Source organism: Ambystoma mexicanum, chromosome 8 (genome assembly GCF_040938575.1).
Source record: "Ambystoma mexicanum isolate Mex_15411 chromosome 8, UKY_AmexF1_1, whole genome shotgun sequence".
Lineage (NCBI taxonomy): Eukaryota > Metazoa > Chordata > Amphibia > Caudata > Ambystomatidae > Ambystoma > Ambystoma mexicanum.
This window is the reverse complement of record NC_090929.1, coordinates 357795079-357822991: the sequence shown is the minus strand read 5'-3', so window position 1 is coordinate 357822991 and position 27913 is coordinate 357795079. Positions and strand designations below refer to the sequence as shown.

At 47.7% G+C, this 27913-nt stretch overlaps 1 protein-coding gene across 2 annotated transcripts in view; it reads right to left on the bottom strand.

Annotated features, from left to right (window-relative positions):
* The window catches only part of PRPF4 (pre-mRNA splicing tri-snRNP complex factor PRPF4), a 508092-nt gene that overhangs the window by 306415 nt on the left and 173764 nt on the right, over positions 1 to 27913 (bottom strand). For both annotated transcript variants that reach the window (XM_069609818.1, XM_069609817.1), the window contains exons 5-6: positions 25153 to 25339; positions 23192 to 23276 (exon numbers count right to left, since the gene is read on the bottom strand). In XM_069609818.1, the coding sequence (XP_069465919.1) occupies positions 23192 to 23276; positions 25153 to 25339 (272 nt within the window). The remainder of the gene's footprint in view (positions 1 to 23191; positions 23277 to 25152; positions 25340 to 27913) is intronic.

Sequence of the window (27913 nt, the reverse complement as noted above, 5' to 3'; positions counted from 1 at the left end):
GCAAGGAAACCATCCCGTTCGTCCTCTTCAGGAATATGTTCAGCCGCTAAGGAAACACAGTTCCACAGAGTGTGCGTGAAACGTGACAAGGCACATACAGAGTTGGCCGCCTGAAGCGCCATTCCCCCTGAAGGAAATACTTTCTTCGCCCAGCCGTCAAAACGCTTGTCGTCCCTATCAGGAGGGATGGTAGGATACGACGCCTGCTTTGCCGGGGCCGTAGCCGCCTGCACTACCAAACTCACTGGAGTGGGGTGCTTGGTCAAGTAGCAGGGGTCACTACTGGCTGGGCGGTATTTTCGCGGCAAAGACTTGCCCACTGCTGGGAGACTCTCCGGAGCAGTCCAAGCCGCCGCCACCCTCCTCTGTAGAGCCATGTGGAATGGCAGTACTGGGTCAGTTGGTGGACCTTGGTCGGGGATATCCGTAAGGTCATCCTGAAGAAAATCCCCTGGGGGAGCAGACCACCCCAAGTACTCGGTGACACTGGACATAAGGCGCCGGTATGAGGAGTCGGTATGAGTGCCAGGCTCAGGCCTACAAAACTCCACCTCCGGAGAGGTGTCCAGCCCACTGGCATCATGCAGGGACTGCCGCAGGTCGTCAATTTGGCTATGGCCTGAGAGAATCTCGTTTGGCACCGTATCAGGAACCATGCCATCATCAGAGCCCTCATCCACCTCTGAAATAAACTCAAGATGGTGGTAAGAAGGCACAGCATGTGGAACAAAGCCATGCTCGGTCCTTGGCCCAGCCACTCTTCCCTGCACTGCCTACCTGCACTACAGGACTGTCTCTGTATCCTACAGCGTCTCCTCCAGGCAATTACCTTGCACTTGCCACCAGCTGGCCCTATTATTTATCTTGTATCCTACTAACCCTGTACTGCACTTTCCCCTCTCCCTTTCCCCTTGCACTTTTCCCTTCCCCTCTACCCTTGCACTTGCGCGATCTGAATGACACCTGGCCTAGTAGGATCGCTGTCTGTCTCCCCTTGTTTCCCCCCCCCCCTGCCTTGTCGCACCTTGAAACACTTGTGTATAGGCGCGTTACAAATTCCATATCATATCATATGCTTGACCTTGGCCAGAGCCTTTCTAGGGGGTTCCACCGAGCCCCGGGGTACCCCCGTCGAAACAGCCTCGAAAGGCATCGAGTGAATCGTCGTCGAACGTGGCGCCGACAGCATCAATGGCGTCGACACAGGCCTCAAGGCCGGAGGCCCCGAGCGTGGCCCTCCACAGCCTGGGCGCCGATGGCGTCGATGACTTCTTCGGAGGCGGAGTCTCAAAAGAGTCCGTCGACGACCTTGGCGCCACCAGCGTTGACGTCCTCCTCAAAGACACCACAGGTGCACATGGTCTCGAGGGCGTTGAGGACCAGGACCTGGAACGACGAGAAAGATTCCCCTTGTCCGAGCGGGACCTCTCCAGCGATTCGTGCCGACCACCCGAGCCCGAAGGCGTGCGAGCGCCGTCTCTCGACCGATCACGACCGGCCCCACTCGGAGGCACGGACGGACCAGTGCCCTGCGATTCGAGAATCGCTAACATTTTCTTCCCGAAGGAAGCCCATTCCTCTGGCGTTGCATGCTTGGTGGGATAAGCGACCCGCCGACGGGTGGAGTCCTCGGTTGAGGACGGGGAAGGCAACCGATGACAGCGCTTCCAGGAGTGCCTCGAAGAGGCAGAGGAGTGGCGGGACCGACTCCGGGACCAAGACCCACTGGACTTCCGACGACGATGCAGAGAGTCATCCCTCGAATCGTCCGTCGAAAGCCCTTCCGTGGCTTGGACACCTTACCTACCGACAACAACTTCTTGCGCTCCCGCAAGGCTTTGGATGTGAGCGACTGGCAGTCGACACAGTCATCCGTGTCATGGGCCTCCCCGAGGCAGGCGTCGTGCAAGTCCGTCACCGACATCTTGGACCCACAGTCCCCGCACTTCTTAAAGCCCGGACGCGGGGTGGAAGACGAGGTAGACATCTTCAAGAAGAAACTCTTCACAATACGAACAGGTTCGAAGAACCGAGAAAGAACAAATTCCAAAGAGTCGAGGGGTGCTGAGATCTCCGAAGCGAACACGTTCGCGGTAAAAAACAGAACTGAGGCTACGGGTGTCGTGCGTCCTACTTATAACATCCAGTGACGTCGGCCGTCGGAGGAGGTCCTTGAGGGCGGCATATCGACGCAGATGCCGAAGATTCTCCGAAGCAGCACAGCTGTGGTGATTACATGGCATAGATATGGAATACGTCGGAGGACCCAATCCCCTCGAAATCTAGGTTATAGCAGCCAGTGACCCCAGGACCCGTACACAAACATGAGTGCACTGACCAGCCCAAGACCCCTGGCCATAAACCCGTAAAGTGGCCAATCGATCAGGAAGATCAGAGAACAGTGACGGGCTGCCCCCACTATTGGGTCATGGGATTTGTGCTGCGGGGTGCCAGGGGAGAAGGTAACAAATTTAAGGTTGCAGGATGAAAAGTTGTGGAGGTGCGAGCGCGTTTAGGAAAGGAGCAGTGGTTTCCGTAGTTCTGAGACATTATCACAACCTCAAAATTAGCTACCTCGCTCATGTCCTTCGTATTAGGTGCTCAGTAGAGCTATGAAATAATGAATTGTGTAACAAAATTGCCAATTAGAGTCTCCTTACTTGATGACAACACAAGATCCCCACGTGGAAGAAGATGGATCCCATATAGAGCAGGCTATATGTGTATAGGTTCACACCAACCAGCTACTGGATTTGTGACCAATGTGATGTACATCACTTGTGAAGCTGTACCTTTATAACCCCTTGCTTATGCTATTTTGGTCAGAGTGCTTTGTGGCAGCAGAGTTCTTTGCTGGCACATACTTGTATTTTCTTGAGAACAAACCTTGTTCTCCTTGCAAGGGGTATGCTGGGCTTTTTCCCCCAGCGGTATCAACTAAGAACATCAAACTCACACCAGGATAATAGGAAGAAATAAAGCAGGTGAGTAAATCACAATGTACTCTTGCAACCAATCATGATGGACTTCAAGTAGGTAGGTAAAAGCACTACTTGAAATAACTCAGCAATACTTTGTTGTAGGTAAATGAAGAATCAAATTATCAACATCAGTAAGTAACACTGAACCAATTCTTATCAGAGACTTGTAAGGATTAGGCAGTCCTTCCGTAATATACAAACGTTTTTCAGTTTAGGGTTTTGGAGGGAAAAAAGCAATGCCAAAATCAATAGGACTAGAAGTTTTTCTGTAAGAGAACCAGCAAAGCCAAAGTCAAAGGGTATGCAAGAGTTCAGATGAAAATCTTCTCTGTACAGCTAAGTAACAAGCTAGTTGGATTCAAAAAGTGCACAGGGACTTCAGAGAAGCCTCCCTGTAAGTGCACAAGCTGAATTTTGGCGACTACCCAAACAGCAAAAACAGCACTCCAACAACAAAGGAGCGACACAAATGGCTCAGCGCAAGTTTACCCAGAGCTCCACAGTACCTGGTGGTGATGAAGATGATGCATCTGTATGCATTCACGATGCAGACCCCCGGTCTCCCATTCCTTGGTTGTGGTGATGAAAGGAGAGACTCTGGATGGGACCCTACATCCGTAGTCGACTTGCAAGCCAAGGATTCTTTGTACTCCCGCATCAGTTTCTGGTTTTGCCACATTTTTATCAGCACCAGGAGCAAACGATCACCGCTGGTTGGAATCTTCTTGTTTACTCTGTCCTGCACTCTGTTGAGGGGACTCTGTGGGGAGGATTCTTGCTTCTGGAGGTCCACACGCATGTCACCGAAGTTACAGCGAGATTTGATCACGGCAAGAGTATGCACTCCATGATGGTCAAGGTAACCTGTATATTGGGGTTCTGCAGCCCCGGAAGGTCGCATTAGTAGTTGGGATGGCCCGCATTGAACGTGGTCTTGAGGCCCGGTTGTGCCCACCAGCCCAAAGGAGGAAGTCATTCTTAGTGGAGCTTTCCTGTCGATGCGAAAACAGGGTCAGGACAGCAGCAATGCTTCTGAGGTTCTGAAGCTGCTGCAGACATCTTTGGTCGTCTTGGACTTCGGTGCTTCAGTTCCATTGGTCGACTTTGCCTTCTGCCCCAAAATCCTCACCTTTTATGCAGGAACCCATTTATTCAATCCTATCGAGCTGTCAATCACCTGGGGATGGCTGTCTTTGCAGGACAGTCAGCCTCCCAGTTCAAACTGGATCCAGCCAAACATACCATCAGACAAAGGCCTGCAAAGTTTTAGGATCCTCCCTTACTTCCTGCCTCAGCAAAAAAACTCAAAGACCCACGCCCACCTGGAATGGTAGAAGGGCCAAGAAGGAACACACCGATGAAAAATGGCGAAATAAAGAAAAGGGACATTTTGGGAAAATGGTCACCCAAGGGTGCCTCACTGGTGAAAACAGCCTTGAGTGAATTGCCCATAAACGGTAGAAAAGTGTATCCACTGCCACCAGCCATTTAAGTTTGTTTGTTACTGTAACTAACAATTACAGGAGCAGTGGGAAAGGAGTTATCGTGTAGCCCCTCAGCACCACACAAAGTGGTGTGTGCTGGTCCCACAAAAGAAAAGATGAGATAAAAAATCTCTCACTACCATTTAGTACATGTGTTCTCATGGGAAAATAGAATAAAATTTAAAAAAGGACGCCAAGGGACTCCACAGCAAAACTGCACAGTGCTGTGGGTCGCAAAAAGTAATTACAGATGCCTGTAGTAAAATAATACATGGAGGAATGCATGACTCAATTGAAGTAAAAATTACAAAAGCAATGGAACAGGGCTCCCATGTCAGAGCAAAAAGAATGAGTATGATGGAAAAAAGTTCAATTTACTCAGGAGAACAGATTGAAAGTGAATGGGGGTCTCAGGTTGAGGGTAATTGGCACAGAAAATGCAAATGTTCGCTAATTCTCGCTAACACTGTATTACACAATTTATTTTCAATTTTTAAAAGTGAGGTTGATAGGGCGTGTTTGTAATACTATCCCTACTGTGACGTGTACTGTACCCATAATTCTCCGCGCAGCACAGTCCTCACATTTTTGATTTCTGACCTGAGGTTGCATGAAGTCTATAGTGAAATATCAATGTGGCAAAATATCAATGTGGCAAAATATCAATGTGGCGATGTGCCCACATTAGAAACACGTTATCTAGGGTAATTTTTACTCCCAACGTGTGGAGGAAGATGGGCGAATGCAAATCTAAGAACATCAAAGCATCAGAAAGACGATTACAGGTATGACATGCATTACTCACCGTAATAGCATTTCTGATGATTGTATCTGCTTAGATTCACATGCTGTGCATATGGTCCGCCATCCAGTGGTAACCGCTGAGTATTGCATCTTGTGATTCGCGGACCGAAAGGGGACGTCGGCATAGGCGTGTGTGTATTTTACAAGCCACCTTGAGATAGCCGATTTAGAGACAGGATCCCCTTCTCTACCAGCTGCCACTGAAACGAAAAATTGGTTTGTTTTTCTTAGTGGTTTCGTTCTTTCCAGGTAAAACATGACTGCCCTGTGCACATCTATTGTGTGTAGGCTTCTTTCAGCCATGCTAGTGGGATTCTGGAAAAAGGTAGCTAGTTCGATTGATTGGTTCACATGGAACTTCGAGATGAATTTAGGCACAAATCTGTAGTTTGCTAACTAATAGAAGTGATAGCCACTAGGAAGGCTGTCTTGTAAATAAGGTCTTTTAGACTTGCTTTAAGCATTGGCTCAAAGGGAGGTCGCATGAGTCTGGTTAAAACCACATTTAAATCCCACCCAAGAGCTGGGTGAGAAATGGGAGGATGAATCCTCTAAACCCCTTCCATAAAAGCTTTAATCACTGGTATGTTCCACCTCGACACCTTCTGTTGTGACATGGTGTAGGCTGATAGAGCAGCAAGGTGAACTTTTAGGGAATTGAAGACCAACCCTGTGTGGAAAAACATTGTTTTCCGCCCTTTGGCTTCGAAATATGTCTCCAAGGGTGTTGGACAGAGGCTCCTGACTGTCCTCTTAGGTTTTGCGAATATCGGGGCACCATGGCGCGTCTTTAGACTTTTCCGCGGCCTGTCCCCTCCGTTTCGACGGTGTAGGTACCAGCCCACTGCCGAAGTAATTCTCGCAATACCGTCGGCAATCTCCACCGAATCGGCGTAAATTAACGGGTTCGAAGGCTTAACCGAAGATTTACCGGCCACCGTGGGTTAGAGGGCATAGCAGTAGATTTTTTGCCTAGTAGGTTTTGGGCCTAACGGGCCTTTAGGGAGCAGAGCATCGAAAGACTGAGCTTCCAAATATAAACCCGATTTAGGGGTGGCGCACTGGTTTTTGGAGTGCCCAGTCGCAAGATGCTGCTGCAGATGCTGGGGAAGGATGCTGATCTACCCGATCAGAGGAATCCACCGAAATTTTTGACGGCACTGTTGGCGCTTTCACCTTTTTCGACGGAACCGTCGAAATCGGTGGTGGGTTTGTGTGCTTAGTGTGTTGTGGTTTTTGTACGCCAATGTCGCCGGGTGTTGTCCCCGAAGCGAAACTTGCGTCAGGCCTTGAAGGGTCGGGGACGGGGGTGGCGGACAAAGTAGTGGCAGCCTCAAGGTCTATGACATCCGATACGGATGTTTGGTCATCGTAGGTACCCCCGTCACTTTCGGCGGGTGTGGCGGTGGGGGAAGATGCTTCAGCCCACGACATACCGTACACGGGCCACCGCTTTACACAGCGCTCCTTAATGGTCTTAGGCCAAAGGAGCTTACAAGCCGCACACCGCTTCTCGTCGTGATCTAAGGGGAGAGAAAAATTACACGTTCTGTGCTCGTCTTTCCAAGGGTATCTGACCCTACACTTAAGGCAGAACCTAAATGAGTCCTTTCCATAGCGAAAGGTATAAACAAAGACGACCAGACCTAGAGGGCAAAGAGGTGGAAAGAGGTGGAAAGAGGAATGACATAACGAAAGATATGGCCACCCCACCCCACTCTCCCTACTGTGTAGGCCGGCCAGAGGGCCCAGCCACGTGGATGCCTCAGCCGCCGGATCTTAGGCGCTGAAATCCACCGTCGTAGAAACTCCCACAATCTTCGTCTAAGTTCTTAATCGCCGTCGAAGTGACTAATAAAGGGAATAACTGACAAAGTCGGTATAAAGATGAACAATGTATCTTATGTAAGAGCTCTGCTATAGGGCGACCAGTTATCTGGGCGGAAAAAACAATCTGAGGGACCTCGGCGCATGAGGGATTTTGGTTACACTAAACGTCACGATAGGGATAGTGTTACAGACACGCCTATGCCAGCGATCCCTTTCGGTCCCCTAAAGACAAGATGCAATACTCTGAAGTTACCACTGGATGTCGGACCATATGCACAGCATGTGTTTCTAAGCAGATTAACAAGCATCAGAAGTAATGTTCGTCTTCTGGGGCTTTTGAATCTGCTTGGTATCAGATGCTTTGAATAGACTGGTACTAGCAAGCAGCGCCAGGTGAAGGTGGTGGGTTGATAGGAGGAACATAGGCAAATAAATGTTTTATCGCTGCCTGCCCGACCCGTTAGTCATTCCTTGCTTGTGTGTCAACACAGCAATTTTGAGTGAAAGTGTGCACTGAACTCCATGTGGCTGCCCTACAGATAGCATCCAGAGGTAAATTGGTGATAAAGGCCAATGTAGCCCCTGTACTACATGTGATGTGTGCTTCAGGTGTTTATTTATTGACTATTTATAAAGCGCCTGTACAGCAAATGGTATTTCAAGGCAACACAAAACAAAAAAAGGGGGTGCGGGGAGAACAGTGAAGAGAAGTAAGAATAACGGTTCTACTAGGTTTTGTGTCAAATCTGTGCAGTTACAAGAAGTGCAGGGAAGGAGGGGTATGAATGGGGGACGGGGCAGTGCCAGTTGGGGCGGAAGGGATAATGTTAGGGTGGGAAGGGAAGTGCGGGCAGAGGGGAGGCAGACATGTGCAGGGGGGGCCTGGAGCTAGGCGTGTATGAGGGGAGGCCAGGTGGGCAAGTGCCAGGGGATGCAGAGAGTGCAGGAAGTGAGGTCGGTCCACATGCTAAGTGCGAGAACGGGGTGGACCAGACTCGGTAGGGATGCACACCCCGCAAGGCTAGTAAGTAGTGGGGGCCCGGAAGGGAAGTAAGAGGGTGGGGGGTGGTCAGGGAGACAGTGTTGCTTGTGCAGATTGGGCAAGGGGGGCCTGGTGGCCTGTAGGACTCAGGACCAGGCAGCCAGTCAATGCATCAGAGGGGGGCATTTGCAGGAGAGGGAAGGAAGAAGAGAACAGGAGAGTCTTGAGAAGCTTCCAAAACTTAAGGGGATCTGGCTCAAGCTTGAGAGGGGCAGAGGGGACATTGCAGAGGGAGGCTCATGCAGAAGACAGATGTACCACTCCCCACTATCTCCTTGTAGAAGCGTCTGATCTGCAGAGTTGGAGCTAGAGGACTGGAGGGCTCTAGAAGGGAAGTATTTAGGCATAGAGAGTTGGATGTAGCGGGGTCCCAGGCCCCAGAATGCCTTGTGGATGATGCAGAGGGTCTTGAACTTGATCCTCACAGCCACTGGGAGCCAGTAGAGATTTTAAGGCTGGAGAGAGGCGGTCCCTGGGCTTGAGGTTAAGGATAAGTCTTGCAGTCCTATTCAGGATTAGTTGAAGGGGCAAAGGGAGGATAAAGGCAGATTGAGGAAGAGGCTGTTACATTTGTCCAGCCTAGAGAGGAACAGAGCTCTGGAGACAAGATGAGGAAAGGGAGAATGCCTCTGAGGAGGTGCAGCTGAAAGTGGGCCTTCGTGGAAAGTTCTGCCATGTGAGGAGAGAAGGAGAGAGAGAGCGGGAGGAGTCGAAGATGACGCCAAGGTTTTTAGCCTCACAAGAGGGTGAGGGAGGGGACCCATGAAGGGAAGTCGAGAGAGTAGGAGAGAAGGGAGAGAGTTCCCAATGAGAAGGATCTCTGTCTTACGGCAGAGATTGTTAGCAGCACACCATGCCTGAATAGCAGTCAGTCAGGAATGAGAGAGGAAGGCAGTGGAGGTGTTAGGGAGAATTCTCATTTTATGGCTAATTTCCCTTACCTATAGAGTCCCCCAGCAGCTTTGCTGGATTTGAAGGGTTGGTTTATTTTTACCTGCTAAGAGCGAGACTCCTTTTCCCACTCTTAGACATTTTTGCTATGTGTGTTCTAGGCTATTTTTGTGTTTAATGCCTATGGGATCTTTCTCAACCCCATAGGAACCATATTTATTTCACATGTGTTGCACAGCACCCTCCGTGCAGTGACACAGGGGTGTCGTAGCGACCCCCAAACATAGACTCCATACCCTGGGACCGACTACTGTCTCCCAGGGCATGTAAAGTCCCCATTGACTTTACCAGTCAAATCATATGAACTAAACCAGTACAAGCCATCCTACTATGGAGGTACTGGAAGGGGTTAATAGTTTTTCCCCTATGTTAATTTTCGAGAGTGTACCCTACAGTACCTCTCTCAAAAGTTTCTGGCTGGTGGCAGTGGTTACTACCATAAATATTTAACCGCAAATATTTCTCTATGGGATTTTCCATTGTTCAAGGCTACCACATTTTCTGACGGCCTCTAACATACCGCCGGTGCATTTTAATATTAACTTTGCTCCGGTAGGTTTTATTTGCCAGAACTTTAATATAACTGCTTTCTCGTGTCTTTCTCTACAATCCCAACCCAGGTCGGGGATCCTTTGGGGGGAGTAGGACCCCTGGACAGGGTTGCCTCAGCAACCCATGTCGCACTCTATCCTGATAGGCTGGAGGGTCTCCCGCCAAGATGACCACTTCACTGTGTGAGTGACAGCAAGGCTGTATGAATGGGGATCTTTTTGCATAAAAGCAGGGTCCTCAGGACTGGAAGAGCAAGACGTCGCCACTGGAACTAAGAAGCCGAAGAGGAGAGAAGCCAAAGAAATCTGCAACAACTGAACCACCGGTGAAGCCCTGCTGCAGCGTCTCACCACTTTTCTCCACACGACGAGAGAAGATCTTCACCTGCAAGAGCCTTCTTCCCTTGAGCTGGTGGGGCCAACCAGTTTGCCAATCGCCTCCCCTACCCAGTACTCGGAGGCCGGATAGCCAGGCACCAGTCCACCCAGACTGCGATTTAAAGGAGCGTACCTTTTATTCATCTGGCAGCACCGCAGCTGGTTTCATCCCTGGGTAGTGCAGTAACTCGAACCTTCCTCCACGACGAGAGCCTCTCTTCGTCTGCTGAATCACCCAAACTGCAGGAACTACCAGGAACAACCGCCACCGCAGGAGCCACTTCTCCATCTTAAGGTACATTGTTCCACCAGGCCGCCCTTTCTTCGCGGTAGTGCTAAAGGTGTTTTAAATCCTTTACCTACCTTTTGGGTTGGCCGCCCCTCTCTCTTAACATTGACCTTTCAAACCTTTGCAACCACCTCTTCAAATATCGTTAACCAAAGACTTCACTGCAGCTACAAGAACATTTTGCTCCTGGGCCCTTGCCCTCTACCACTAACTCTGGCACAGGCCTATTGACTCTGGTCACATTGTTAGACCTGCCTTCTCGCGATTGATTCTCCATTCGAACTGTGTGGTGCACCCCTTTCTTAGAACTACTCTTTCTTCCCTCTGCATAATCATTGTGAAATGCCATTTTGCTGAGTTTTCATTTTAAGTATTGCTTACACTGATACACTGTTTTGCTGAACTGGTTCACAACTGATGGGAAGTGTTGCTCATGTGCATAAGAACCTATTTCTGAATAACTTGTGTTTTCCCTCCCTTGTGAGGAATTGTTAGGGTATCCCTTGTGTGTAGTTTTCACTGTGACGTTTTGCTCAGTTTTCACTCTGGTTCACTTGGTCTACAATTCATATAGGGAGTGTGTATATTTTTCCTTGACTTAATTTAACTTGCTTGATACTTGTGATACATGTGTTTGATTAGAAGTGTATAAAATAAATATATATATACTTTTTAGCTACCAAGCTTTGGTCAGTGTTTCCTTGTGCCATAGCCTAACAGACCTATTGTGTAAACCCTGAATACTGCTCATCTCCCTCTTGAGATAAGTCTGACTGCTCAGCCACAGCTACCAACTAAATCTTTGTGGTACAGACTGATACCAAAGGGGATTTATTGCTCTCACCTGTAGTCCTAATCTGGTGTTGTGCTCCCTAAGGGAACTGCCCTGGATTCTGCCTAACAAGAGGGAAGCTTGAAGGAGAGCCGAGTGTAGTCTGCATAACAGTGGAAGTGAGGAGAGAAGGTGGAGATCAAGTAAGCCAGAGGGAAAAGGTAGACTGTGAAGAGCCACGGCGAAAGGATAGAGCCCTGGGAGACGCCACAGGCAAAGAGAGGTGGAGGAGAGAAAGGGGGTCAGTTGAACCTGGGAAAGTAGATCAGAGAGGAAGCAGGTTAACCAGTCCAGTGCCAGGTATGTGATGCCAAGGTTATCACATAGCCGATTTAGAGGGGTGGCATGATTGAGAGTATCAAAGGCAGGGAAACGGTTAAGAAGGATGCGAACAGAAGGAGAATTACAATCGAGATTAGAGAGCAAGTTTTCACAGGTTTTCAGTTTCTGTGCCTCTGGCTGCTCTGAAGCCAGACTGGTGGTCATGGAGACAACCAACAGATTCAGTGTGGTGGATCAGTTGGGAGATGACCAGCTTCTCCAAGAGTTTGATCAGGAAGGGGGTAATGGAGATAGGGCGAGCATGCAGGAATGGTCAAAATAAGACTTTTTTGAGGAGAGGGTGCACAAGGGAGTGCTTTTAGGGTTAGTGGAAAGGAGCTAGTGGCAAAGGAGTGATTGCAGAAATCAGCCATGGCTGGAGCAGGGGAGGCAATGGTGTCCTTGAAAGTTCTAGAGAAGCAGGGGAGCACCCGTTTGAAGGAGACTTTCATAGAGCGAACTTGTTCAGCAGGTGCTATGGGCAAGAAGGAGGCAAGGGGGAGAGGGAGGCCAACTGAGGCCCGAGAGCGGGTGAGGGAGGCGAGTAGAGGAGAGCGAGGACAGGATGTCCTAAGTTTTGGTTGTGAAGTGGGAGGCCAGTGCAGAGCCAGGGATGAAGAGGAGCAGTTAAGACTGCAGTGGGATTGGCAAATTCCTTGCAGATTTTGAACAGTTCAGCTGTGTTGTTGGTGGCCCCAGAGATGCAGGCTTGGATATGGGCACTCCTCTTCAAACGGATTAGGGAGACTGTATTGCCTTTCGAGCAGGCAGCAGGCCAGTCTGTCAGTGGATGTGCTTGAAGCCCGCCACTTCCATTCAGCAACTCACTTGTTTTTCAGGGAAGCTAGATCAGAGTCATACCAGGTGTTTCGCTTGGAGGCAGGCTTCATGCAGATCATGACAGGGGCAAGGATGTCCAGTGTGTTGAAGATGGCGAGGTCAAGGTTAGCAAATGCTGTGTCGGTGTGAGAGTCAATGGCTAGAGTGGGAGGAGGAATGAAAGTGCAGCAACAGCAGCAACTGACACTCGCTTCATCGGTCGAATGACGGAGAAGGAGACTGGCAGTGTGGTAGAGGCTTAGCCGGGGAATCCAAGAGATCCAGGTAAGAGAACAAGAGAGCATGGTCAGACCAGACGAGAGGTGTGATGAGAGGGTTGGAGGTTGGAGCTCAGCTGAGATGAGAGCCTCTAAGGCTTGGTCGGCTGAGTGCGCCGGACCGGAGGGAAGAATGGTGAGGGAAAGCCACAGAGGCTGAGGAAGAGTCCAGTGGCCGCATCAGGCCCCATTCCACAAGGAAGAGGGAGACAAGACCAGAGGTCCTATAGATGGTGGCAAGAGTCCGCGATATGATAGGAGAGACCACAAGTACACAGACGAGGCATTCAAAGGAAGATTCGGACTGAGTGGGTATGATGGTAGCAGAGACCCAATTCAGGGAGGACCAGGGCCACTGTGCTTCCAGACCGGTTAGGGCTGGGCTTACAGAGGATCCTGTAGCCCTCAGGGAGGATTACGTCAAAAACATTGACAGAGCTGGCAGTGAACCACGTCTCAGTGAGCATGAGGATGTCAAGCTCAAAGTCTTCAAGGAGGTGACAGCTGTCAGAGGAGTGAGAGTTTAACGGCACAGCGAGAGTTGAGGGTAGCTAAGTGAAGCCGATTGCCATCTTTGAAGGTCTTCTGAGGAAGGGCAAATGGATGTGGTACACCCGTTGCTGTTATTGAAGGTGCCTGGGGGCAGCAGAAGGAGGAGTGGCAGGAAAAGGGAGGAAGTCTATGAGAGCCAGAAGGCGCCTATCAAGAATGAGGAGATTGGGCTGAGAGCCCTGGGCCATGACAGTGCCATTCTGGTAGACATGAATGATGCACGTAGAGGATAGGAAGTGTGTCAAAAGTACTTATCTGGTTCCACCATTAATGGGCGAAGAAGAGAAATGGGAGAGGACAGACCACATGGGGAAATCCATAGGTCTGGAGAAGGAGCAACAAAGAGGATGTCAGTGACAGTCTGCCTGGAAGAAGCGTTGAAGGCATCGGCGATGAGTAGTCCTGGGTTGGAGACCAGGAGATCTTGAATAAACATCATCCTTCCAGGCTTCAAAAGAGAGGTAGGATAGGTGGTAAGAGTAGCAGAGTAAACAGGCAAGATGGAGGGCACCATGGGGAGGTTGGGGGGGGCGGGAGAGAGATGGAAAGTGGGGGAGAGAGAGAGAGATGGAGAAGAACAAGTTACTTACCAACTGTAACCATCTTTCGACTGGATGTTCCTCCCACGTATTCCTCATCTTAGATATTGTCTGCCAGCCTTGCTGCTTCTTCAGAACATTTTTGCCAGAAGGCGCTGTGCTCGAGGCCGCAGAGTCGAAATCCTTCTAGGGCCGCCGTCAAATGTAGACGTCATCTGTCGTGTAAAGGGCTCGAGCCGCACCCGTTGGTCTCAGTTCTGTTTTTTCGGTGTTAATGGTTGCATCAGTTGTATCAAGCATCGAAGGATGTGAGGCTCTTAAGGAAGTACAAGTGCAAAAAGTGGAAAAACTGTACAGAGGGGTAGGTTGGGAGGGTCGATGAGGAATACGTGGGAGGAACATCCAGTCAAAAGAATGTTACAGTTGGTAAGTAACTTGTTCTTCGAATGGATTGTGTCCTCCCACGTATTCCTCATCTTAGATAGACTCCCACAGCAGTTGTGATTTGGAGGAGGGTACCAGAGTTTTTAATCATGCACTGAATGAAGGACGGCTTTTGCAAAAATGCCTCCTTGGTAAGACGTGGAGTGTAAAGAGTAATGTTTTACAAAGGTGTGCATCGATGACCAGGTTGCCGCCGCACACATGTCCTGCACCGGAACACCCCTCTGAAGAGCCGTAGAAGTTGCTATGCCCCTGGTTGAATGAGCCCTTAGTCCATCTGGAGGCTCTTTCTCAGCCAATTTGTAACACTCCGATATTGTCAGAAGTATCCATCTGGATAAAGTTTGTTTGGACACTCCAAGGCCCAATTTGTGTTTAGTGTAACCGACAAACAACTGGTCAGTTTGTCTAAATCTCTCTAGTCTAGAGATGTAGAAGCTTTTTGATTGATATTTTTTTAATTTTATTTATTTTCTATTATTACCCTTTTAGGGTACAGCCTGTGGAACCTTTCCTCCTCCTTTGTAGCGTGCGGAGGAGGGTAAAAGAAGGTAAAGTAATCTTTTGCGACAGGTGGAAATCAAACTATTTTAGGTAAGAAAAAGGAAGGTTTGACTCTCAAAATGACTATCCTTATGGAAAATGGTGTAAGAAAGCTTGCAAAGCGCCTGCAACTCACCCACCCTGCATGCTGATGTTAAAGCCACTAGTAAAACAGTTTTTAAAGTTAGGAGCCATAAAGGACAAGAATGTAACGGCTCAAAGGGGGCACACAAGAAATTTTAAAACTAAATTTAAATCCCAGATCGGAACTTGAAAAGGTGTTGGAGGGAACACATTTGTTAGCCCTTTCAGAAATTGAACAACTAAAGGCATTTTAAAATAAGAAACTTCTTCGGAGGAGAGCTTGAAGATAGATAGCGCTGCTAAATATCATTTAATAGTGCCAACTTGGAGCCCTGAGTTGGCTAGATGTAAAAGAAAAGAAAGTACCATAGGAATGCTACATTGAAAAGGGTCCACATCCTTATTCCTGCACCAGTTACTGAATTTCTTCCAACAACATCGGTACAATGATTTTGTTGCTGGCCTTCTGGCCGAAAGCAAAATCTCCATAACGTCGTCCAGAAGGTCCCAATCCTTATACCCCAGCCTCTCAGAAGCCATGCATGAAGGCTGAGAGTTCTGACCTCTGGATGGAGAACTTGACCTTCCTTTTGCGAGAGGAGATCCTCTCTTTGTGGAAGACATATTAGAGGGCAGATGGACATGTCCAGACGGTCCGGGTACCACGTTCTCCTGGCCCAATCCGGGGCAATGAGGATCATGGTCTTCCTGAACTTTCTCAACCTCCTGATTACTTGAGAAATCACGGGGACTGGAGGGAACGCGTACAGAAGTGGAAATTCCCAGTCCACCACGAACGGGTCCCCTAGAGCTCCTCTCGGGGGAAATTCCCTTGAGCAATACTTATCGCACTTCCGGTTAATAGTAGTGGCGAACAGATCCACTCGAGGAGTTCCCCAAAGGGCGAAGATCGCTTGAAGGACTTCCTGAGCTAGTTCCCACTTTTGGGAGACTGTTCTGCCTGCTCAGAGCAACCGCCGTCGAGTTCTTCTCTCCAGCTAGGTGAACGGCCGATAGAGAGATTCCTTCTTGAATTACCCAGAACCAGAGCAGCATTGGCTCTCTGCACAGTGGCAGTGACCCTACGCCTTCTCTTTTGTTGAGGTAGTGCATGGCCACCGTGTTGTCCGTCATTATCAGGACATTTTTTCCCTGTAGTGATGGCAGGAAAGCCTTCAGCGCTAGTCTGATCGCTCTCAGCTCTAATAGGTTGATGTGTAGTGTGGACGCCGATGGAGACCAACGACCATTTATGGTCAAGTCGTTGGCATGGGCTCTCCACCCTGTGAGTGAAGCATCCGTGACTACTGTCATCTCTGGCCATGGTTGCCAAAACTGTTCTCCTTTCAGAATGTTCTCCTGACAGGCCCACCACTGAAGGTCTTGTGCTACTCTGTCGGGATTTGTAGGAGATCGGACATTCTTCCTGAGAATTGCGCCCACTGGAGAGATCTCATTTTCAGGCAAACCTCTGGCACTAGAAAAATGCAGGATGCCATGAGGCGGAGCAACCTCAAAAAGTCGAAGGCTGGTAGACGCTGGGCATTTTGAAACCTGGTGACCATCTGTAGAATATCTTGAGCCCTCACCTCTGATGGCGAGGCTTTTCCCAGGGATGTGTTCGGGACTGCTCCAATGAACTGGAGTCTCTGTGATGGTATCATCTGTGATTTCTTTAAGATGAGGGAGAAGCCCAGTTTGTGGAGGAAGTGGCAAACAATCTATATGGATCTGAACTTGTTCCGGGGACACTGCTCTGATCAACCAGTCGTCCAGGTAGGGGTAGACATGAATCCCTTCCCTCCTTAGACTTGCTGATACAGCCGCCATTAGTTTGGTGAAGACCCTCGGAGCGGAGGTCAGCCCAAATGGCAGAACCCAAAATTGATAGTGAGAACTGCCAATGGCGAACCTCCGGTACTTCCTGTGCTTGTGATGGATTGGCACATGAAAGTAAGCATCCTGAAGGTCCAGAGATACCAACCAATCCTGAAGCTGGAGGGCCTGAAGGATCTGAGAAAGGGTTACCATCTTGAACTTGTCTTTCCTGAGGAATTTGTTCAATTCTCGCAAGTCCAAGATTGGTCTCAGTCCTCCGTCCTTCTTTGGTATTAGAAAGTAGGGGTAATACCAACCCTGGTTCCTCTCCGCTACAGGTACCAGTTCTATGGCACCTTTCTCTAGTAGGTCTGAAATCTCCTGCATAAGGAGCGGGTCTGGAAGCTTCAAAGAGTTGTTCCAGGGTGGATGACTGAGGAGTGTGTAGGAAAGTGTAAAGACCGGAGGGGGGTCTGTACTTCCGCTCTCTATATATGGTAGAGGAGAGGCACAGAGGACACCTGCTAAGATTCTCTATTATTGGTATCGTGGTCGAGCAATCAAGGCCTAGCTTCTCAGGAGGTGATGAGAGCTGGTTCTTAAGTACAGTGTAGTCCCCAAGCACCCACAAAGGAATGTCCACACACTGTATCGGTTAAACACAGTCTTTATATCATTAATATTCAAGGTCATATACACGATCACGATAACTCACTTTGTACCCTGAAAAACAACAATGGCAAATATGTACAGTTCTAAAGTGGTACCACGAACGTTATCATATCTCATTAAAGTGCATACGGTCAGAATGACACACAGATCAAAATAAAGAGGAAACCAGCAATAGAGAGAGGAAGGGAAGCAAGATGGTTGAGCAATAGGCAGAATACTGGTAACTACCGTTAAACACAGTTCTGTGTGGAGTTCCCCCCCCCCCCCCGCCCCACCTGGGCAACCTGTAGAAGAAAGATACAAGCCCAGTCCATATATTGTTCACACTAGACTTTCCAATAGTTCTGCAACCCCAAAGTACCTTGGTGTTGTAGCGTTCCTGGTCGGGGAATTGACGGCCCTTCTTGAGTGTCCTCCCTTTCAGGCCGGAGTCACGTGTCGAACGTCCGACGGAGAACAGGTCGAGCTACAACGGTGAAGTGGCTGCTTCGTTCCTAGCTGTGCTCATTGATGGGGAAACGTAAACGTCCTGCAAGGAAGAGGCGTGCGGGGCACCTCAGTGGACTGCAAAGAGTAGAATAACTGTGGCCCAGCAAGGGGTCGAGTCGTCGGCGTCTCTGTGGTCTTTGGGTGGCGGGAAACCCACCGGTGGATGCTCCTAGGCACGTTGACGGTCAGGCCTTCTCCAGCAGGATACAGCGGCGACGATGCAGACGAGAGCGCCCTTGGATCAATGAAGTTCTTAGGCAACGGGAGCACAGCGGCTCCAGTCGGCGACAGTGGCGGACAACAGTCCGGGCGCTTCTCCTTGGAGTTCCGCAGCAATCCCCGTATCGGGTCGGCAGCCTGTCGAAGGTCTGTCTACCGGGGAGCTTAGGCACAGATGAGCTGTGAACGATGGTTCCCTCGTAGCTCGGGAAGAGGGCACCTTACAGGTCCTCTCTGGGTCAGTCCTTGAGGCACAGCAGCTTTCAGATTGCGAAGGAGAGCAACAGCAATTCTTCTCGTCCAGCAGGGCTCAAGGTTAAGCTTCAGTTACTAGTCGTAGTGGACTTCAGCTTGTGAACACATTTCTAGCAGTGAGAGGTCCCCAGATATACTGTTCATCTCCCATTCATTCTGCTAGGTCACACTCAAGCATCCAATCACGACTATGGGCATTCATGCAGGCAGGCAGCCAATCAGGCCCATGGTGCATTCAGGCCATTCACTTCCCTCCAGACACTCAAAACAAGTACCGAGCCATTCAACACTCCAAGCTGCATTCATACCGGTTTCGGACAGGGCCGTCTCAACCATTGTGTCAACCACCAGATAATAGACAGCCACAACATAGAATGCATACTCTTCACACACTCCATTCACCCAGGTCCCACCCACAGGCGTACCCACAACATACTGTCGTTTAGAAGGCTCCAGTTAGTCTGTTCGGCACTTCCCCCACACTACCATATACGAACTTCCACCCAACAGCCAGTCAAGGGGAAGGGACAGAGGCAGGGCTTCCCGGGAGTTAGGGAAGATCAAGGTAACAGGTGATGGAAGGCAAGAGGCCATGGGGGCCATTTTGTCTCCATCAGGAATCTACCAATTCAAACGACAGGGCCTGGGCATCCCAAAATGGAGGACGCTCAAGGCACCAGTCATTTCAGCATGGAGCTGCCACCAGCCCGTACCCTGCTCTGTGGGTCACACACAGGTGCCCAAAAACATACACTAGGGGCACAGGGTTGTACCCCTACCCATGGGTTCCGTAAGAGTATCCCACAGGGCTGTTCACCAAACCAAAAGAGAGCTGCACGGCCAGGAGTCCCACATGAACTCCTGCGTGGAAAACACGATAAAAAGCAGAAAGGACAAGGATACGGAGACCTTGTCCCTCCGATGCATTTCCAGCATCACAGTAAGGCAGGCAGTAACCTTGGGCAACTGTTTCCAATGCCCAAGCATATGACGTAATAGCCTGCCATTCTGTCAGATATTGAGTGAACTTGCCTCCTACTGGTGTTTTGTGTCGTGAGACCTCTGAGGGGTTTAGAAGCGGCTGACGCAGATGCTAAGGGTAAAGCAGCACCTGCTGATGCGGGCTTGGTACCTTTGACCCGTCTACCATGGGTGAATCGTTTCTGGCCCCTTTGAGCTGGCTGCCCTCTGTTTTTTCCGAATGCAGAGTAAAAACGAAAGGGCTTCCCCTTCCAGGACGTACCTCTAGGGCGATTTGGAGTTTGACGGATTGCAGTCCCAAGTGATTTTGCTGCCGCCTTTGAGGTTTGTAATTTCTCCAGGCTATCATTAGCTTTCTTGCCAAATAGAGAGGTACCATCAAAGGGCATGTTCAGAAGCCTGGCTTGTACATCAGGAGCAAAACCAGACTTCCGCAACCACGCAAATCTGCGGATTGGGGTACTCACCGCCATGGCTCTGCTGATGCTGTCAGCAGAGTCGAGACCTGTTTGGAGGAACTCACACATCGCATCCTTCCCATCCTTGACGATGTTCAAGAATGTGTCTAGTTCCTCCCCTTCTGGGAGACGGTCAGCCACTGATGAAGCACACTCCCAAAGGGTGTGGCTGAATCTCGCTAGCGTGCAAGTGGTGTTAAAAGACTTAAGTGCCATACTGCAAGCTGAAAAGATCTTTTGAGACATGGCATCAAATCTTTTGTCATCCCGGTCTTGTGGTATAGTAGGGTATGCCGACTTACTACTTGATGACGTCGCTGCCTGCACTACTAAGTTCTCTGGAGTTGGGTGCTTACTTAAATATTCAGGGCCTGAGGACGGCACCTTGTATTTTGCAGAGAGCTTTTTACTTACTGCCGGGATAACCTGCAGTGTTTCCCCAATTTGCAGCTATTTTTCTCTGCAATGCTGCATGAAAAGGAACTATAGGGTCTTCTTGAGGCCCTTTAGCTAAGATGTCTGTAAGGTCATCTTGTTGGAAAGAGGGTGTAGGTGTTGTCCACCCCATAAATTCCATAATTCTTGCCATAAGGGCTCTGTAAGGCATTTCTGTATGCTCTCCAGGTTCTGGAATGGCAAATTCTGCCTCTGGAAAGGTATGCCCCTGGCATCTTGTAAAGATTCTTGACGATCTCTCAATCTATTCTCCTCAGAGATTAATTCCTCTGGAGTAGGTGCTTTTGTGGTTTGTAAACAAAAAGGCCTCTCATTGTCAGAGTCCTCTCCTTCCTCATAGAGGATAAAGCTCTGAAATAGTCAGATCGTGGAAGAGGGGGTAAAGCCCATTTCCAGACAAGAGGGTGCCAAATTGGTGGATACTGCATGAGAAAAAGTTGTAGTTGTTGATGCAGACATGGGTCTCGACAATCCTGTAAATGGCATCAAAGAACTTGAAAAAAGCCTTTATGTCGGCTAGCGGATCGGAATCCTACTCAGTGTCGTAGATATTGTCGCTGCCACTCTCGACGCCTTGAACGGGACATTCGACACCTGAAGTGCCGATGGCGCAATTGTGGCCTCCGGCTTCGAGGGCTTCTCCTTCATCGGAATCGACGACGGCGTCGACGAAGGTGTTGATGAAGGTACCTTCGACGATGGTGTCAATGACGCAGTCTTGTTCGGTGAAGTCTTGTCTTTACTCGAGGGTTCCTGACACTCTTGCGGGTTGTTTGTTTGCCGGGTTCGATGACTCTCGGCATTTTAGTTTTTCGGGTCTTTCACCCGGGGTATCACCTCTAGGCATCTCCGAGGGGGTCAAGGCTGCATTCTCGAAGACCCTAAGCATTTTCTTTTGAAATTCCTCCCACTTAGCTGGAGAGCTGTGTTTAGTGGGGCAGGTGACCCTTTCTGGGGAATTAGAGGAGGATGAAGAGGGTGATCTATGACGCCTCTTCTTAGAATGTCTCGATCTCGAAGAATGGTGGGAACCGCTTCGAGACCTCGATCAAGAATGTTTCTTTCGATGGTGAGGAGATGAATGTCTCGACTCAGCTGAGGACAATTTCGAAGGAGTTGAAGATTTAACAGGCTTACCTCTTTCTAGCTACCGCATACGCTCCTTCAAGGCATTTGCCGTCATGGACATACAGTCCTCACATTCTGAACACTGGTGCTCTCATCCCAGGTACCACAAACAGATCCTCTGAGGATCTGTTCATGACATCTTTTTACTGCAATCTCTAAATTTTCTGAAGCCGGATCGTGGCGTCTGTGTTTTGGACAAAGATGCCATCGTAGGATATTAAGATTTTTGATGAGTAGAAGAACCGAGCTTTGCGTCTCCGAGGCATACGAAGCGCGGAAAAACAGAACTGAGCAACGGACGCTGCGCGAGACTACGTATACCTATGGTGACATCGGCACCAATACGGAGGCCTTTGAGGGACACCGACTCGAGGGACGTCGACACGCAGCGCCCTCTACTGTGAAAAACATTCCGAGGCCAGCAAGCTGGAAGTGGATTTATGAAAGATAAGGAATACATGGGAGGACACAATCCATTCGAGCATCTCTTTGTTGCATACTTTCGAAGTGCAAATCCTTAGTTGAATACTGTCTGATGCTGTTATGCTAAGTATTTGTGTACATCTTTAAAAAAGTAAAAACCGCAATCCACACATTTTTCTGTACATGGTTCTGAATTTTTAAAGCACATGGCATATAATATCAAAAAGTTGGAATTTAAATGTGTGGTTTTTATTAACAAAAATATAAAATATTTGCAGGTTTACTAATTCTGCAGGATGGCATGTTATCTGCAAAATCGGTACCGAACGCAGTCCATGTTCTACTGAAAACAAATGTATTCATTTTTTTATGCCAGACTTCTCTGTTTTTCAATTAAAAAAAGATAGAAACTATTCAATATTTTGTTGCCTCCAAATAAGCAGAAGACTAGTTAGTTCCTGCTGGTGTGGCATCTAGTGTCTTACACCAACAAATTCCAAGTGTGCTTTCTATGCTAAATAAGAAAAGAAACAAACGCAATGCAACATCACCAAACTTATCACAGTGGCAAGTAAGAAAAGTGCAAAATCTAGCTAGATGGGCACGCAACAAGATCACATGCAATTAGGAGTGGACTCTAGATCAAGCAACAGCTGTAAAATAAAAACAGGTTTAATCCACTTATATAAAAGACCTCTTAAAATAGGAACTGCTGGAGGAATAGACATACCTTGCACAGAACTTTTAAATTTAAAGCTGGTGTATTTTGGCTGCATGCCTCATTTCAGTTCTGCAGTGCAGCAATGGTTTTAATATAGGTAGGCTCCCTTTGATATGATTTGCATGCGCACCTATATTCCAAAACTAATACTATTAAATCTATTTATTAATTTAGGTCCAATGCATATTGACATTAACTGCTTCTTACAATGATTGTTGAAAAAGATGAATAACCCAACAAGTGTTTCTCAGCTCCTGCAGCTTCTTCAAGGGGGATTTACACTTCCAAATGTGTTGCATAGGCACCGATTTTGATAGTAGCTTCTTTGTTTTATATATTTTCAACTTCAGTCTTCAAATTTTACTTGCAATTATGTCTTTTAAAATTATCTGTTGCTTTCCTGAGGGAATACTATTATTCCGTTTTCTAAGTCACGTGAGAGAATCTAGCTCGGTCATACTTAATTCAGCACAGCCATCCGCACAAGTAACAATTTGCTGACTGCTGTGCCCAATTAAGGATGGCAGAGAGATATACTCTCAAACGATCTAGAAAACAGAGACAACGGATTCCCTTAGCATGGCAACAAATCATTTCAAAAGGCATAATAAGAAATACACAAGTAAACTTTGGAAACAAAAGTTGAAATACAGAAAACAAACAAAGAAGCGCTTATTGAAAGAAATATATAATAACCAGCTTCATAGCATCAGATGCTTGTATGTGGGGTAACATGTATGCACACTCAATTAAAATTTCTATTCCAAATATGAATTTTTCATAAACAAAACAAATGTAGTTATTCCATGTTAACTGTGGGTGCAGCATACCTTTTTGCATTTATTTTACCTCTTTAGATTTCTTGGTCTTGTCCTCGTCTTTCTTTGTCTTCTTTAAGGCATCAGCACCAACCACAGACAGAATATTCCGCAACCTGCAAGAACAGCAGCACATTGTTCAAGGGAGTTTGAGTAGTTAACACAATAAGCACTGCTGTAAAACTGATGCCACAAGGATGAAGTAACCCTCTACTTCTGTGGTGAGAAGCAGCACATCCCTAAACCCAATAAAATAGCATGGGCATGCTGCCCTCCTTTCCACTGATGACTTGGCTCATGTTACGTGGCCATTGTTGCCTTTCTAAATTCTGCCTTCTTAAACCTCTCATATAAGACGGAGCAATGCTTGCACTTTGGATAGTTTTTGTTTTATGGAAATGTGATTGTGAACACAGGCTGAACGAAGACCCTGGGTCAACGCAGAGTTTTGTTGCAACCAGCTGATAAAGCAGGGCGTCTCCCCGAAGCACAGTAATGATGTGTTATTTATATAGCGCCTTAATCCAAAGCGCTTTACAGTGCACATATTTACATACAATATCACCCAACGGAAATTGGTACTCATTTAAAGGAGCGTACCTTTTATTTCGTTTGGCAGCACCGCGGCTGGTTTCATTCCTGGGCAGTGCAGTAACTTGAACCTTCCTCCACGACAAGAGCTTCTCTTCCTCTGCTGGATCTTCCGAACTGCAGGAACTTCCAGGAACTGCTGCCACCGTAGGAGCCTCTTCTACATTTTAAGGTACATTGTTCCGCCAGGCCTCCCTTTTCGTTGGGTAATGCTAAAGGTGTTTTAAAGCCTTTACTTACCTACTGGGTTGGCCGCCACCATCATCTTACATTGTCTTTCACCTTCTACAACCACCTTTTCGAATCGTTTAACAAAGACTTGACTGCAGCTACAAGAACATTTTACTCCTGGGCACTGCCTTCTCTAGATTGCTTCTCACCTAGAAATGTGTTGGTGCACCTAACTCTTATAACCACCTTTTACTTCCCTCTTTTTAAAACTTGTGAAGTGCCATTTTGCTCGGTTTTCACCTCAGTAATACACGTGTTAAAGTACTGCCTTGCCTAACTTGTTCAAAATCTTCTTGGGAAGTGTTGCTGGTGTGTTTAAGAGTATATTCCTGTATAACTTGGCCTTTCCCTCCCTTTTGAGAAATTGATAAAGTGCCATTTCTGCTTGGTTTTCACTGTGCCGCTTTGCTCAGTTTTCACTCTTGCTCAAACTTGTCTACAATTTAAATAGGGAGTTGCATATACTTTTCTTGACTGAGTTAACTTGCTTTTATAATAGTGATTTGTGTGTGAACATCAGAGTGTGTAAAATAAATATATATATTATTTTTGATACAAAGCTTTGGGTCAGTGTTTCCTTGTTCCATAAGTATTGTAGTCCTAATGTGTAAACCCTGAATACTGCTCATCTCCCTCTTGAGATAAGTCTGACTGCTTAGCCGCAGCTACCAACTAAATCTTTGTGGTACAGACTGATACCAAAGGGGATTTATTGCTCATACCTGTAGTCTTAATCTTCTGTAGTGCTCCCTAAGGGAACTGCACAGGATTCTGCCTAACACTGGCAGTAGCCTAAGGCAGGACATCTTTCTTTTACATACAAATGTCACAAGTCAGGGTGACAGGAAGCGCTGTTAAGCCCAAGGCCAGGCATCTGTCCTTTAGATAAAAAAATGACAGTAAGGGTGAACCGTATATTATGCCCTTCAGCTTACTTCATTTCCTTTTATAATGTCATGTGAGGGGCTGGTGGTAAGGGACAATCTATCTTATCTAAACATGTATATTCCTTGTGGAGCTTTTGAGTATGAATAGAGCTGTGAAAATAAACGCACGGCACACTTACCCTTGTAATCTGTGTCTGGCGGTCGTTATTACAGAATGAGTGTTTGGCCACGTCTTTTGTCCAGCCAGACAGAAGAAAGCAGAGAATTTGAACCAGACACTCACCTCTCTCGCCTTTCAGCTGGCCCTTCTCCAAAGAGTGTGATTGGCTCCCCAAGAGCACGCAGGCATGCCTTCACCTCAGAGTCATCTGTAGAAACATTAATTTGGCGCGCTCGCTTCCTGCGTTCAAACTCGGCAAGGATTTCCGCTTGCCGCTCACTCCGATGCTCCTCAAGATCAAAAGACTCTCCTACAAGACAGTGAAAAAGGAAAACAATTATTTGGAGGTAAAAACAATATCATGCCAGAAACTAAGAAGCAACTAAGTGCCATACTACAGTGAATTTATTAAATCCATATTCCCAAGTGTCTGTGATATGAATAAGCAACAAGAAAAAATTTAAATCTACTGGCCGCAAAAAAAACAGGGTTTGTACAACGCAAGCAGCTGCATTTCCAATTTCCATGCACATCAACCAGGACATCGTACTTCCTTTGCCCCCATGATATACATATCTGCTGTGACTGTCTCCACCTTCTCTTACTCCTTGACTCTAGGAGAGGAAAGGGTCCCTTTTTCTGGCCAGGGCAACGGGGGAGCTGCACTGATTTTTTCCATTTCATAAAAATCGATCGCCAGTTCCCAGTCATCTATTTCTAACTTCTTTTTTATTTTTTAAATCAGAAGTAGCACCTTCATCTGCAGGTTGCTTTTTATGTTTTGTTAAACAGACAGGGTGGTGAAACCAGATCACACCACATGGATTTTGGGAAATAAAAACACTCATTCATTTGAGCTGTCACCACAAAGCAGAAGATATTCTTTTGTCTTTAAATAGATCCCTTTTACCCCAGTTAGAGAGATTAACACAACTGTAAAGAGGCTAGCATGACTGTTAGCCAAACATGAAGTCAGGGTGCCTGAACTCTTCAATGAATGGAAAGAAAATCTCTTTTCAATACCAAAATAGGGAAGCAAGATAAAACCGAAAACTGCCCAGGTTTTTGATCACTGCAAATTTCTTAAGCTTTTCAGTTGTCATGCAAGTACAGTTTATTTATTTTTTATTTTTATTTTTTAGGTACGGTCTTGCTGTAGATTTTAAAATCAAAGTCTTTTTGTTTCTGTGCACGGTTAACTCCTTCAATGCCTTTAGGAAGTATATGTCCTAAAAGCCGGTCAGATAGCACAGCGAGTAGAGTGCTTGCTTTGACATCCGTGCAGAGCCTGCCGTCGCAGGTTCAAATCCCGGCAGGGCCAAACTCAGCCTTTCATCCTTCCGAAGTCGATAAATGAGCACCACACACTGTGGGCGATGAGCAGCGCTCAGATACCTGGGGCTTCGTAGCGCTATATAAAATGCAGATTATTATGTCCTGAACACGGAACAGGGTGATCGCCGGGGAATGCATGTGCCTCAAAACACAGCCAGATCCATAGGGATCGAAAAAGCTGGGAGCTATTTGGCACCTGCATGTAGATGGAACCTGGTTACCTTGTCCAACGGGTGCAGATCTGACGTGTGAGCAATCCGGAATGAGACTCCGACACAGAAGACTCATGACGATTGGCATAAACTTTTAATAAACAAAGGAGTTGGAAAATGCCTCACTATCCTAGATCTAAGAGGCATTTCCCTACCTCAACCAAAAGGAAGTGTCAAGATGTCCAAAGCAAAAATGTCCTGTGTCCGAAATCCTATCCTAACTCTCGTATTCTAAAACTAACTCTAAGGTGTGAAGGGTATCGTCTTTGGCTTAGAAAGTGCACAAATGTTCAGGTTCAACAAAAAGGTGCAACTTTTAACAAAGGTTTCAAATGGATAATGTTCACAGTTCCAAATGGTATGACTCCCTTACCCAGAATTATCTCAACCAAAACAAAAGATCAAAGAATAACCACACTCTTTATAGCCCAAGAAGATTACTCCCTCCTCTTGCGTTGCAATTCACTCAAGGGTAAATTACTCCGTTGCCGAGGCCTTTTTCCACATTAAACAATTCAAATATTAAGGGCACCTCTTCCCTGCCAGGTTCTCTTATACAATTCCTTCTAGATGTGATTCCCAGATCTGCAATTCACATGGTATACTCTCCAGCCAGGACTTAATATTGCGAACTCTCGTTCTCATTCAGTACAAGGGGGTATGGGTTGTCGCCAAGATACTTTATGGAAAAAGTACTGCAATGATGAAGATGACAGTGATTCTTACTCTTTTTCCCACTCTTGGCAACCAATTCACTCTTTCAGGGTCTCGTTGCCGGCGTCCCCTTCTACCCTCTGGGTTCGCAGGCAGCATATGCGTTCTGTCACTCCGGTACACATTCAGGGACTCGCCTCAGTGTTCGCTGGACTAAAGCGGTTGGCCCCAGTCAGCGGCACGGAGCGTTCTCGCTCCTTGCAAGGGAACAATGCCAGTCCGGGCTTCCATTTCCCCCCGCAACTTCCTTCTTCGTCTGGAGATTCCATGCTCAACCCGCACTGCTTCACCATCTGGCCAGCCTGGAGCACACCTCTGCACCTATCTTCTGCAATGCTCTGAAGCCATGGCTCTCGGTCCAGTCTGCTTCCTGGTCTGCCAGGCCGGGCAGGAGTGCTTGGGTCGGCTCCCTCTCTCGCTGCCTCCACTCGCCTTCCTTTGGGGTTCGCTCCCAGGCTAGGGCACAGTCTGCTCTGAACTGCAACCTGCAACTCTCGCCAGTCTCCAAGCCAGCACTTGGAAAAGGAAGGTCCCCATTTTCTCACAACAGCTAAAATACAGACTCCAGGCTAGCAGAGGTCTTGGACAACTCGCATTCTTCACAACACTGGAGTGCGCATTAT